Genomic DNA, 12,616 nt, shown 5'->3' with positions numbered 1-12,616 from the left:
GTCCACCAGCACCCCCAGGGCCTTTCCTGACAAGCTGCTCTCCAGCAATCGACGGCCATTTCCCAGGCACGGGGTTTAACACCGGCTCTCCTCCAGCCTCCTCTGTGCAGACGCCCGGAGATGCTGCCCTGCTTCTGCGGAGCAGCGGGACCTGGCGGAGCTGCTGCCGCCGCTCCCGGGCTGAGAAGACCGGGCAAGGGAGCACTGCCAGCGCCTGTCCTGCCTTCTGCCCTTTCCCCAGCTCCTGCAAGGCCCACCAAAAGGCTCTCTCTCCTCTGCCTGCTGCCTGCATCCTCCCTCTCCCAACACCACCCACCCTCCCCTTGCCCAGGCATCCGAGGACCACTACTTGCCCTCCCACGGCTGCCGGGGTCTTCCCAACATGGGACATGGAGGGAGGGAGACATGACTTGAATGCAGGAAAGCTTTATTGTGCCCAGAGGAGCAGGAGAGACTGTCAGAGAGACGGTGGGCAGGACCCAGAGAGGCCGGTTGCCACGTGTTGGGGGAAGCAGAGGGATCTTCCCCAGGGCATCGCTTCTCGCTCCAGATGCCCCCTTGGCGCGGCATCCCAGATCCTGAGGACTTGGCCCATCAGCCTCGCAGGGCCTTTCGGGTCCACCTCCTGCCCCATCCGACAGCTGGGACGAGAGGGGAGGGGAGGGGAGGAGAGCAGAGGGCAGGAGAAGAGGGCAGGGAAGGGCTGAGGGTGGGTGGCACTGCCGGCTGCCCAGGCGTTGGCTGGGGCTGGCGATGCTCAGGTCTCCTCAGTGCCCCGTGCCCGCCAGCTCAGCCCTGCTTGGGTGGGGGTGTTGGCGTTTGGGCTGGGGGCAGCGCCTGGGGCTGAGCTGGGTCTAGCAGGGCCCACAGGTGTCCCACAGCTTCTTGCTGTAGCGGGGCAAGGCACAAGGGCTGCAGGCGGGAGAAGCGTAGGGTCTGCCAAAGGTGCAGAGGCCCCCCGAGCCCAGGGTGGCGCCGGCGCCGTAGAGGCCTCCCAGCCCCAGGTTGCCCCCAAAGGCGGGTGCTCCGGAGGAGCCCACCACGGCTTGCTGGGGGAAGGAGCTGAGGATGGGGCCGGGGAAGGTGACGACGACGGGGGGCGGCTGGATGAAGGCCGTCGAGTCGGGGCACTGCCGGGCGCACAGCTCGTTGCAGCTCTCGGCGATGGGCTGGGGGACGGCGACGCCGGTTTTCGGTGGGCACAGGTCGTAGCAAGACATCTTTGCGCAGGATCGGACGGTGCTCTGCAAGAAGGCAGAGGTTGCAAGAGAGCAGCAGAGGCGAGCGCCCGAGGCGGAGGGGCCGGGGCCGGAGCAGGGGGCCGGGAGGAGAAACGCTCACAGACTTACCCTGTTCCCAGAGGCAAAGGTGGCCAGAGCAGCGCTTGGGGGAGCCTGGCAGAGGCAGAGCTTTTATAGCAGCCCCGCCATTGCTCAGCACCACCTGGGCCAGTCTGCAGAGGCGGCACTCCCTCCTGCCAGTGATGATGGGGCTGTCCAGCTCCTGCCCCTCCCTGAGTCAGCATCCCCTCGCCAGGCCAGCACCTGCCACTTCCGAGGCTTTCCTCCCCTTTCTGGTTCGAGGGCTAAATGATAGCAGGCATCTCCCTGCCGGGGTCTGCGCGCAGCGGGAGAGGGCTGTGCTTCCGCAGCTCCCCGCTGCCTGCCTCGTGCTCTGCCCGGGGAAGACACGTCTGCCCTGTGCCCGCAGCCAGGCTCTGCTGGGAGGAGAGACACCGCGAGCGCCGGCGGGGCCGAGCCAGCCGGGGGCTGCTGCGGTCATGCCACCAGGCAGAGTTCCCATCTCCCCAGCACCCCAAGGGCAGCCCCGGCCCAGCACCGTCCCCCAGCAATGGGGCTCCCGGGACACTTGCGAGGGGCTGGGGGAGGGCTGGCACGAGCCTGTGCCATGTGGGCCCAGGTGGGGTCTGTGCTCCTTGCACCACGCACCTCAGGGAAGAGCGCGAGGGGTTTTTCTCCCCCAGAATTGCAGAGGTCGATGGCTAACACCTTCAGGTGGATGGAGACCGGCTCCTTTGGGCTGCTGAGTGATGCATCGTGCTGAGCAGGCAGTGCCCGAGAGGAGTGCCTTTGATTTGGCATTTCGTAACCTCGCGCCTCTGCGGATAATAGCCACACGGCGCACGTCATGCGGTCACTGGCATGCGGGAGGCCTTTGCAAGGCCGCCTTCCTGGCCAGCACCAGGACCCTGGTCTTCCCTGCGGCTCTGCAAAGAAAGCAAGGGGCCGCCCCGAGACCAAGCCCTTGGGCAAGTGCTATGGCACGCAGGGCGCTCGCAGTCAGCCTTTGTCACGCTGCATGCCCTCTTACACACCGAGATAATGAAAAGACAGCTGGGCTCATTCGGCCCATTAGGTGGCAGCTGGCAAGCATCCAAGCGGGGTAATTGCAGGGGCTGATAGAGCAGGTTGGGGCTGGAGAGGAAACAGCATCAGCAAAGCAGCCCCATGCCACGCAGGGAGGAGGCAGGGGCTCGGCCGCTGCGGGCCACGTGCCCCCAGCGCGGCCAGCTCCTCCCCGCACTCGCCAGCCCGGCATAAAAGCGCTGCCCTCGGCAAGCGCTGGCATCCGCCGCTCCTGCCTCGCTCTGCTCAGGAACAGGGTAGGTGGGTGCCTGCAGCTCTCTGCCTCCTCTGGCAGGGGCTGGCGTGGGGACTCCGTGGCCAGGAGAGCACCGCTGGCCATGGGCGTGCTGGCAGCAGGCTTGGAGGGCCAGGGCGGGCTGAGTGGCGGAGGGAGGAGGAAGGAGCCCCGTGGCCCAGACGCGCAGAGCCAGGCCTTGCACAGGCTCTCGGGGAGGGCTTGCGTGCCCTCTGTGTGCAGAGAGGGCAAGGCAAGGGGTGCGGAGAGCAGGGCGCTGAGGGGGGCTGGCTGGGCAAAGAGCAAGCGGCAGGCAGTGCGGGCAAGGTGGCGGCTCTGGCCCCTCCAGCTCCAGGGCAGCCCTGGGAACAGGGCACTGCTCGGCCACGGGATCTCCTCCTCGCTCATGACACCTGTCCTTGGGTCCCGCGTGTTTCAGGCTCAGCTCTCTCGCACAAAGATGTCTTGCTACGACCTGTGCCCACCGAAAACCGGCGTCGCCGTCCCCCAGCCCATCGCCGAGAGCTGCAACGAGCTGTGCGCCCGGCAGTGCCCCGACTCGACGGCCTTCATCCAGCCGCCCCCCGTCGTCGTCACCTTCCCCGGCCCCATCCTCAGCTCCTTCCCCCAGCAAGCCGTGGTGGGCTCCTCCGGAGCACCCGCCTTTGGGGGCAACCTGGGGCTGGGAGGCCTCTACGGCGCCGGCGCCACCCTGGGCTCGGGGGGCCTCTGCACCTTTGGCAGACCCTACGCTTCTCCTGCCTGCAGCCCTTGTGCCTTGCCCCGCTACAGCAAGAAGCTGTGGGACACCTGTGGGCCCTGCTAGACCCAGCCCCAGAGCCCCCAGAGACCCTGGGCCTCCTCAGCCTCACACCTCCTCTCCTTTCTCCCCTCCGTCCCCTCTCTCCATCTTGCCTCTCCTCCTTGCTCCTGCCCATGCCCAGGTGCATGGTGCAACTCCACCATCGTCCCACAGGGCACTTGCTTGTCTCCACAACAGCCACCGCCTGGGAGAAGCCTGAAGGAACACCTCTCTTGAAGCCCGGGGTGACAACCTGCCTGCCTCTGCCTTGTGTGTCTTTCTGCAGTGGGTGCTTTCCTGCACTGCAATAAAGCAAGCCTGCATCCAACACCTGCCTCTCTGCCTTTCCTTTCAAGGCCTAGCGTGGGCTGCAGGGCTCCCTCGCCCTGCACGTGTCCCCCTCCAGCCGGGCCAGGGCAGGCTCAGCCCCAGCAGAGCCCGGCTGAGCTGCCTTTTGGGAGACCCCCCACACACGGTCCCGCGGCTGAGCTCCAAGGGCCCTGCCTGAACGCAGGTGGCTCCCCTGCCTGCACGACATGCAGCCCTGGGGTGTTTGCAGGCCTCCAGCCTCCCTGCGCGTGAGCACGGCTGCCCCAGGGGATGGGAGCCAGCCAGGAGCAATTCCTGCCGCAGCTCCAGACCTTTGTGCCTCCTTGGCTCAGCTTGAGGCCCTGGGAGAAAAAGGAAACGGGAGGCTTCCCATTCCCTTCCTCTTCCCTAACAACGTCCAGTGCCCTTTCCTCTTCTTTGTACCCTTTTGCTACTTTCTTTTCGCTTCTCCCCCTTCTTCTTCTCCTTCCCCTTCTCCCTCCCTTTCCTCTTTCCCCACCGCTTCTCCCTCCCCTTCCCGTGCCTCTTCTCCTCCTCCTTTCCCTTCCTCTTCCCTTCTTTTTCTACTCCCCCTTCCCCTTCCTCATCCTATTTCCCTTCCCCTTCCACTCCACTCTCCCCTTCCCTCTCCTCCTTCACCTTCCCTTTCCCCTTCCACTTCCCCATCCCCAGCACAGACCAACACACGCCGTGCTCCTCGGTTCTCTGCCGCAGACGCCAGATCACAGAAAACACAGCCTGGCTCTTGTGGCAGGAGCCTTTGCAGGGCATCTTGTCATGCTGCCCCCTCAAGCAGGGTCACCCCGAGCCGGCTGCCCAGCGCCGTGGCCACACGGCTTTTGCACGTCTCCAAGGACGCAGACTCCACAACCTCCCGGGCCAACTTGTGCCAGGGCTCGTTCACCCTCACAGTGGAAAAAGGGCTTTGGGATGTTGAGGCGGAGCCTCCCGTCTTTCAGCTGGTGCCCATTGTCTCTTGTCCTGGCACTGGACACCTCTGAAAAGAGCCTGGCTCCATCTTCCTGATGCCTTCCCTTCAGCCAGGGGTGCACATTGATGAGACGCTCCCCCCACCCCACCCCGAGCCTCCTCAGCACCAAGAGGAACAGTCCCATCTCTCTGAGGCTCTCCCCAGAGGACACGTGCTCCCTGTCCCTTCGGCAGCTGTGTGCGGCACTTTGCTGGACTCTCTCCTGTAGCCCCACATCTCTCCCGTGCTGGGGAGCCCAGCACTGGACACAGCAGCCCAGGGGTGGCCTCGCCAGTGCTGAGTGGAGGCCAAGGATCCCCTCCCTCCACCTCCTCCGCATGCAGCCCAGGACACCGCCGGCTGCCTCTGCCCCAACGCACGTTGCCGGCTCATGCTCAGCTTGGCGTCCACCAGCACCCCCAGGGCCTTTCCTGACAAGCTGCTCTCCAGCAATCGACGGCCATTTCCCAGGCACGGGGTTTAACACCGGCTCTCCTCCAGCCTCCTCTGTGCAGACGCCCGGAGATGCTGCCCTGCTTCTGCGGAGCAGCGGGACCTGGCGGAGCTGCTGCCGCCGCTCCCGGGCTGAGAAGACCGGGCAAGGGAGCACTGCCAGCGCCTGTCCTGCCTTCTGCCCTTTCCCCAGCTCCTGCAAGGCCCACCAAAAGGCTCTCTCTCCTCTGCCTGCTGCCTGCATCCTCCCTCTCCCAACACCACCCACCCTCCCCTTGCCCAGGCATCCGAGGACCACTACTTGCCCTCCCACGGCTGCCGGGGTCTTCCCAACATGGGACATGGAGGGAGGGAGACATGACTTGAATGCAGGAAAGCTTTATTGTGCCCAGAGGAGCAGGAGAGACTGTCAGAGAGACGGTGGGCAGGACCCAGAGAGGCCGGTTGCCACGTGTTGGGGGAAGCAGAGGGATCTTCCCCAGGGCATCGCTTCTCGCTCCAGATGCCCCCTTGGCGCGGCATCCCAGATCCCGAGGACTTGGCCCATCAGCCTCGCAGGGCCTTTCGGGTCCACCTCCTGCCCCATCCGACAGCTGGGACGAGAGGGGAGGGGAGGGGAGGAGAGCAGAGGGCAGGAGAAGAGGGCAGGGAAGGGCTGAGGGTGGGTGGCACTGCCGGCTGCCCAGGCGTTGGCTGGGGCTGGCGATGCTCAGGTCTCCTCAGTGCCCCGTGCCCGCCAGCTCAGCCCTGCTTGGGTGGGGGTGTTGGCGTTTGGGCTGGGGGCAGCGCCTGGGGCTGAGCTGGGTCTAGCAGGGCCCACAGGTGTCCCACAGCTTCTTGCTGTAGCGGGGCAAGGCACAAGGGCTGCAGGCAGGAGAAGCGTAGGGTCTGCCAAAGGTGCAGAGGCCCCCCGAGCCCAGGGTGGCGCCGGCGCCGTAGAGGCCTCCCAGCCCCAGGTTGCCCCCAAAGGCGGGTGCTCCGGAGGAGCCCACCACGGCTTGCTGGGGGAAGGAGCTGAGGATGGGGCCGGGGAAGGTGACGACGACGGGGGGCGGCTGGATGAAGGCCGTCGAGTCGGGGCACTGCCGGGCGCACAGCTCGTTGCAGCTCTCGGCGATGGGCTGGGGGACGGCGACGCCGGTTTTCGGTGGGCACAGGTCGTAGCAAGACATCTTTGCGCAGGATCGGACGGTGCTCTGCAAGAAGGCAGAGGTTGCAAGAGAGCAGCAGAGGCGAGCGCCCGAGGCGGAGGGGCCGGGGCCGGAGCAGGGGGCCGGGAGGAGAAACGCTCACAGACTTACCCTGTTCCCAGAGGCAAAGGTGGCCAGAGCAGCGCTTGGGGGAGCCTGGCAGAGGCAGAGCTTTTATAGCAGCCCCGCCATTGCTCAGCACCACCTGGGCCAGTCTGCAGAGGCGGCACTCCCTCCTGCCAGTGATGATGGGGCTGTCCAGCTCCTGCCCCTCCCTGAGTCAGCATCCCCTCGCCAGGCCAGCACCTGCCACTTCCGAGGCTTTCCTCCCCTTTCTGGTTCGAGGGCTAAATGATAGCAGGCATCTCCCTGCCGGGGTCTGCGCGCAGCGGGAGAGGGCTGTGCTTCCGCAGCTCCCCGCTGCCTGCCTCGTGCTCTGCCCGGGGAAGACACGTCTGCCCTGTGCCCGCAGCCAGGCTCTGCTGGGAGGAGAGACACCGCGAGCGCCGGCGGGGCCGAGCCAGCCGGGGGCTGCTGCGGTCATGCCACCAGGCAGAGTTCCCATCTCCCCAGCACCCCAAGGGCAGCCCCGGCCCAGCACCGTCCCCCAGCAATGGGGCTCCCGGGACACTTGCGAGGGGCTGGGGGAGGGCTGGCACGAGCCTGTGCCATGTGGGCCCAGGTGGGGTCTGTGCTCCTTGCACCACGCACCTCAGGGAAGAGCGCGAGGGGTTTTTCTCCCCCAGAATTGCAGAGGTCGATGGCTAACACCTTCAGGTGGATGGAGACCGGCTCCTTTGGGCTGCTGAGTGATGCATCGTGCTGAGCAGGCAGTGCCCGAGAGGAGTGCCTTTGATTTGGCATTTCGTAACCTCGCGCCTCTGCGGATAATAGCCACACGGCGCACGTCATGCGGTCACTGGCATGCGGGAGGCCTTTGCAAGGCCGCCTTCCTGGCCAGCACCAGGACCCTGGTCTTCCCTGCGGCTCTGCAAAGAAAGCAAGGGGCCGCCCCGAGACCAAGCCCTTGGGCAAGTGCTATGGCACGCAGGGCGCTCGCAGTCAGCCTTTGTCACGCTGCATGCCCTCTTACACACCGAGATAATGAAAAGACAGCTGGGCTCATTCGGCCCATTAGGTGGCAGCTGGCAAGCATCCAAGCGGGGTAATTGCAGGGGCTGATAGAGCAGGTTGGGGCTGGAGAGGAAACAGCATCAGCAAAGCAGCCCCATGCCACGCAGGGAGGAGGCAGGGGCTCGGCCGCTGCGGGCCACGTGCCCCCAGCGCGGCCAGCTCCTCCCCGCACTCGCCAGCCCGGCATAAAAGCGCTGCCCTCGGCAAGCGCTGGCATCCGCCGCTCCTGCCTCGCTCTGCTCAGGAACAGGGTAGGTGGGTGCCTGCAGCTCTCTGCCTCCTCTGGCAGGGGCTGGCGTGGGGACTCCGTGGCCAGGAGAGCACCGCTGGCCATGGGCGTGCTGGCAGCAGGCTTGGAGGGCCAGGGCGGGCTGAGTGGCGGAGGGAGGAGGAAGGAGCCCCGTGGCCCAGACGCGCAGAGCCAGGCCTTGCACAGGCTCTCGGGGAGGGCTTGCGTGCCCTCTGCGTGCAGAGAGGGCAAGGCAAGGGGTGCGGAGAGCAGGGCGCTGAGGGGGGCTGGCTGGGCAAAGAGCAAGCGGCAGGCAGTGCGGGCAAGGTGGCGGCTCTGGCCCCTCCAGCTCCAGGGCAGCCCTGGGAACAGGGCACTGCTCGGCCACGGGATCTCCTCCTCGCTCATGACACCTGTCCTTGGGTCCCGCGTGTTTCAGGCTCAGCTCTCTCGCACAAAGATGTCTTGCTACGACCTGTGCCCACCGAAAACCGGCGTCGCCGTCCCCCAGCCCATCGCCGAGAGCTGCAACGAGCTGTGCGCCCGGCAGTGCCCCGACTCGACGGCCTTCATCCAGCCGCCCCCCGTCGTCGTCACCTTCCCCGGCCCCATCCTCAGCTCCTTCCCCCAGCAAGCCGTGGTGGGCTCCTCCGGAGCACCCGCCTTTGGGGGCAACCTGGGGCTGGGAGGCCTCTACGGCGCCGGCGCCACCCTGGGCTCGGGGGGCCTCTGCACCTTTGGCAGACCCTACGCTTCTCCCGCCTGCAGCCCTTGTGCCTTGCCCCGCTACAGCAAGAAGCTGTGGGACACCTGTGGGCCCTGCTAGACCCAGCCCCAGAGCCCCCAGAGACCCTGGGCCTCCTCAGCCTCACACCTCCTCTCCTTTCTCCCCTCCGTCCCCTCTCTCCATCTTGCCTCTCCTCCTTGCTCCTGCCCATGCCCAGGTGCATGGTGCAACTCCACCATCGTCCCACAGGGCACTTGCTTGTCTCCACAACAGCCACCGCCTGGGAGAAGCCTGAAGGAACACCTCTCTTGAAGCCCGGGGTGACAACCTGCCTGCCTCTGCCTTGTGTGTCTTTCTGCAGTGGGTGCTTTCCTGCACTGCAATAAAGCAAGCCTGCATCCAACACCTGCCTCTCTGCCTTTCCTTTCAAGGCCTAGCGTGGGCTGCAGGGCTCCCTCGCCCTGCACGTGTCCCCCTCCAGCCGGGCCAGGGCAGGCTCAGCCCCAGCAGAGCCCGGCTGAGCTGCCTTTTGGGAGACCCCCCACACACGGTCCCGCGGCTGAGCTCCAAGGGCCCTGCCTGAACGCAGGTGGCTCCCCTGCCTGCACGACATGCAGCCCTGGGGTGTTTGCAGGCCTCCAGCCTCCCTGCGCGTGAGCACGGCTGCCCCAGGGGATGGGAGCCAGCCAGGAGCAATTCCTGCCGCAGCTCCAGACCTTTGTGCCTCCTTGGCTCAGCTTGAGGCCCTGGGAGAAAAAGGAAACGGGAGGCTTCCCATTCCCTTCCTCTTCCCTAACAACGTCCAGTGCCCTTTCCTCTTCTTTGTACCCTTTTGCTACTTTCTTTTCGCTTCTCCCCCTTCTTCTTCTCCTTCCCCTTCTCCCTCCCTTTCCTCTTTCCCCACCGCTTCTCCCTCCCCTTCCCGTGCCTCTTCTCCTCCTCCTTTCCCTTCCTCTTCCCTTCTTTTTCTACTCCCCCTTCCCCTTCCTCATCCTATTTCCCTTCCCCTTCCACTCCACTCTCCCCTTCCCTCTCCTCCTTCACCTTCCCTTTCCCCTTCCACTTCCCCATCCCCAGCACAGACCAACACACGCCGTGCTCCTCGGTTCTCTGCCGCAGACGCCAGATCACAGAAAACACAGCCTGGCTCTTGTGGCAGGAGCCTTTGCAGGGCATCTTGTCATGCTGCCCCCTCAAGCAGGGTCACCCCGAGCCGGCTGCCCAGCGCCGTGGCCACACGGCTTTTGCACGTCTCCAAGGACGCAGACTCCACAACCTCCCGGGCCAACTTGTGCCAGGGCTCGTTCACCCTCACAGTGGAAAAAGGGCTTTGGGATGTTGAGGCGGAGCCTCCCGTCTTTCAGCTGGTGCCCATTGTCTCTTGTCCTGGCACTGGACACCTCTGAAAAGAGCCTGGCTCCATCTTCCTGATGCCTTCCCTTCAGCCAGGGGTGCACATTGATGAGACGCTCCCCCCACCCCACCCCGAGCCTCCTCAGCACCAAGAGGAACAGTCCCATCTCTCTGAGGCTCTCCCCAGAGGACACGTGCTCCCTGTCCCTTCGGCAGCTGTGTGCGGCACTTTGCTGGACTCTCTCCTGTAGCCCCACATCTCTCCCGTGCTGGGGAGCCCAGCACTGGACACAGCAGCCCAGGGGTGGCCTCGCCAGTGCTGAGTGGAGGCCAAGGATCCCCTCCCTCCACCTCCTCCGCATGCAGCCCAGGACACCGCCGGCTGCCTCTGCCCCAACGCACGTTGCCGGCTCATGCTCAGCTTGGCGTCCACCAGCACCCCCAGGGCCTTTCCTGACAAGCTGCTCTCCAGCAATCGACGGCCATTTCCCAGGCACGGGGTTTAACACCGGCTCTCCTCCAGCCTCCTCTGTGCAGACGCCCGGAGATGCTGCCCTGCTTCTGCGGAGCAGCGGGACCTGGCGGAGCTGCTGCCGCCGCTCCCGGGCTGAGAAGACCGGGCAAGGGAGCACTGCCAGCGCCTGTCCTGCCTTCTGCCCTTTCCCCAGCTCCTGCAAGGCCCACCAAAAGGCTCTCTCTCCTCTGCCTGCTGCCTGCATCCTCCCTCTCCCAACACCACCCACCCTCCCCTTGCCCAGGCATCCGAGGACCACTACTTGCCCTCCCACGGCTGCCGGGGTCTTCCCAACATGGGACATGGAGGGAGGGAGACATGACTTGAATGCAGGAAAGCTTTATTGTGCCCAGAGGAGCAGGAGAGACTGTCAGAGAGACGGTGGGCAGGACCCAGAGAGGCCGGTTGCCACGTGTTGGGGGAAGCAGAGGGATCTTCCCCAGGGCATCGCTTCTCGCTCCAGATGCCCCCTTGGCGCGGCATCCCAGATCCTGAGGACTTGGCCCATCAGCCTCGCAGGGCCTTTCGGGTCCACCTCCTGCCCCATCCGACAGCTGGGACGAGAGGGGAGGGGAGGGGAGGAGAGCAGAGGGCAGGAGAAGAGGGCAGGGAAGGGCTGAGGGTGGGTGGCACTGCCGGCTGCCCAGGCGTTGGCTGGGGCTGGCGATGCTCAGGTCTCCTCAGTGCCCCGTGCCCGCCAGCTCAGCCCTGCTTGGGTGGGGGTGTTGGCGTTTGGGCTGGGGGCAGCGCCTGGGGCTGAGCTGGGTCTAGCAGGGCCCACAGGTGTCCCACAGCTTCTTGCTGTAGCGGGGCAAGGCACAAGGGCTGCAGGCGGGAGAAGCGTAGGGTCTGCCAAAGGTGCAGAGGCCCCCCGAGCCCAGGGTGGCGCCGGCGCCGTAGAGGCCTCCCAGCCCCAGGTTGCCCCCAAAGGCGGGTGCTCCGGAGGAGCCCACCACGGCTTGCTGGGGGAAGGAGCTGAGGATGGGGCCGGGGAAGGTGACGACGACGGGGGGCGGCTGGATGAAGGCCGTCGAGTCGGGGCACTGCCGGGCGCACAGCTCGTTGCAGCTCTCGGCGATGGGCTGGGGGACGGCGACGCCGGTTTTCGGTGGGCACAGGTCGTAGCAAGACATCTTGCGGCGTTGGATGTGGGTTTGTTAGAGATAGAGATGGAAAAGACTAAAAACAAGGCAAAGGTCTTATGAGATATATTTCAAAATGCTGATATGAGAGAAATTACTATGATGTGTTATCCTGGTCTATAGCTTATGTTTCAGGTGCAGCCTTGATCAACTTAACTAACACGAGCTGAACACCTGGATCCAAAGTTTCTGACTGTATAAGACCACCGCACAAATGACCAGACCCTACGTATGGGTCTTTGTTTTGGACTCGCATGGATGTGTCTGACACTTCCTGCAAATACACACCCTGAAGAACAGTGTAGAAACCTCAGTGTCATTTACCACAGAGTTCCCCCAAGTGGGTATAGAGCTCCAAATTAAATGTGGCTTTGCTTGAAATAAGAGAATTTATTAATATCTCTCAGAATGCAGCTGAACACAGTTAAAAAGATGTCCATCTATTACATTTATCTTAAATTTTATAAAATATGAAAATAATTATCTGAAATAACAGTATTTTCATCTGTGATTTTTAAGTTTCTAAATGTCTAAGAACACTCAAATTATTTTCTCATAGTTTCTGCAGTCACACCCAGCCTTCCCAATCCTGCATTTATTCGTGCTTTCGCTGAGAGTAGTTACAGACAGAAAGTATCTAATGCTTCTCAAAATCTGAGCATACCTATAGGAATCTTCTACTCTGATTTAGGTTCTGATTAAGTAAATAGAAAGAAATCAAAAAATTATACTCACTAAGCTCAGCAAGGCGAATAAGCCGAAAGATGTGTCTGGATGAACTCAGGGCCTGGAGCTTATACAGAGTTTCTCAGCATTCCTAAGGGGTTGGAATCTCGCTTGGTGCTGGCTGTTGCATTTGGCTGCCAAACAGGAATTGTTTAACAGCTTTGAGTGGTGAAAGTTTTGTGTTTATCGTGTTTATGATTTTATTCAAATTCTCACACCATGTGACGTCCATGTTACACCACCATGATTTCTTTAATCTTAGGTCTTAATTGGCTAGTGTAATTCCTGGTATCATTATAGTGACCTCACTGGAATTACCACGTGCATCAAGCTGACTCAACATGATACTTCTTCCTTTACAAAGCTGCCATAAGCTTGTCTGCTCAGAGATTTTGTAAGACTCATCTTTGGCTGATTTATTTTTCCTTAAAAGCCCTTTAACATT

General features: G+C 63.2%; 4 protein-coding genes across 4 annotated transcripts; 2 read left to right on the top strand and 2 right to left on the bottom strand.

Moving 5' to 3' along the window:
- Nucleotides 1-374: 374 nt before the first annotated feature.
- LOC138687165 (scale keratin-like) lies at nucleotides 375-1,453 on the bottom strand. The gene has a single exon (XM_069793129.1). It carries the CDS (start codon nucleotides 1,218-1,220, stop codon nucleotides 855-857), a length of 366 nt encoding a protein of 121 aa, XP_069649230.1. The 5' UTR covers nucleotides 1,221-1,453; the 3' UTR covers nucleotides 375-854.
- A 126-nt stretch (nucleotides 1,454-1,579) lies between these two features.
- On the top strand, nucleotides 1,580-3,731 carry LOC138687164 (scale keratin-like). The gene has a single exon (XM_069793128.1). The coding sequence runs from the start codon at nucleotides 2,705-2,707 to the stop codon at nucleotides 3,425-3,427; it is 723 nt and encodes a 240-aa protein (XP_069649229.1). The 5' UTR covers nucleotides 1,580-2,704; the 3' UTR covers nucleotides 3,428-3,731.
- A 4,369-nt stretch (nucleotides 3,732-8,100) lies between these two features.
- Nucleotides 8,101-8,839, top strand: LOC138687163 (scale keratin-like). The gene has a single exon (XM_069793127.1). The coding sequence runs from the start codon at nucleotides 8,116-8,118 to the stop codon at nucleotides 8,533-8,535; it is 420 nt and encodes a 139-aa protein (XP_069649228.1). The 5' UTR covers nucleotides 8,101-8,115; the 3' UTR covers nucleotides 8,536-8,839.
- A 2,231-nt stretch (nucleotides 8,840-11,070) lies between these two features.
- Nucleotides 11,071-11,436, bottom strand: LOC104312952 (scale keratin). Its single transcript, XM_009920412.2, has one exon. It carries the CDS (start codon nucleotides 11,434-11,436, stop codon nucleotides 11,071-11,073), a length of 366 nt encoding a protein of 121 aa, XP_009918714.2.
- Nucleotides 11,437-12,616: the final 1,180 nt, after the last annotated feature.

The sequence above is a fragment of the Haliaeetus albicilla genome, chromosome 10 (assembly GCF_947461875.1).
Source record: "Haliaeetus albicilla chromosome 10, bHalAlb1.1, whole genome shotgun sequence".
NCBI classification, from domain to species: Eukaryota; Metazoa; Chordata; class Aves; order Accipitriformes; family Accipitridae; genus Haliaeetus; species Haliaeetus albicilla.
The sequence above is the reverse complement of the archived record's forward strand: the minus strand, read 5'-3'. Positions and strand labels throughout refer to the sequence as shown.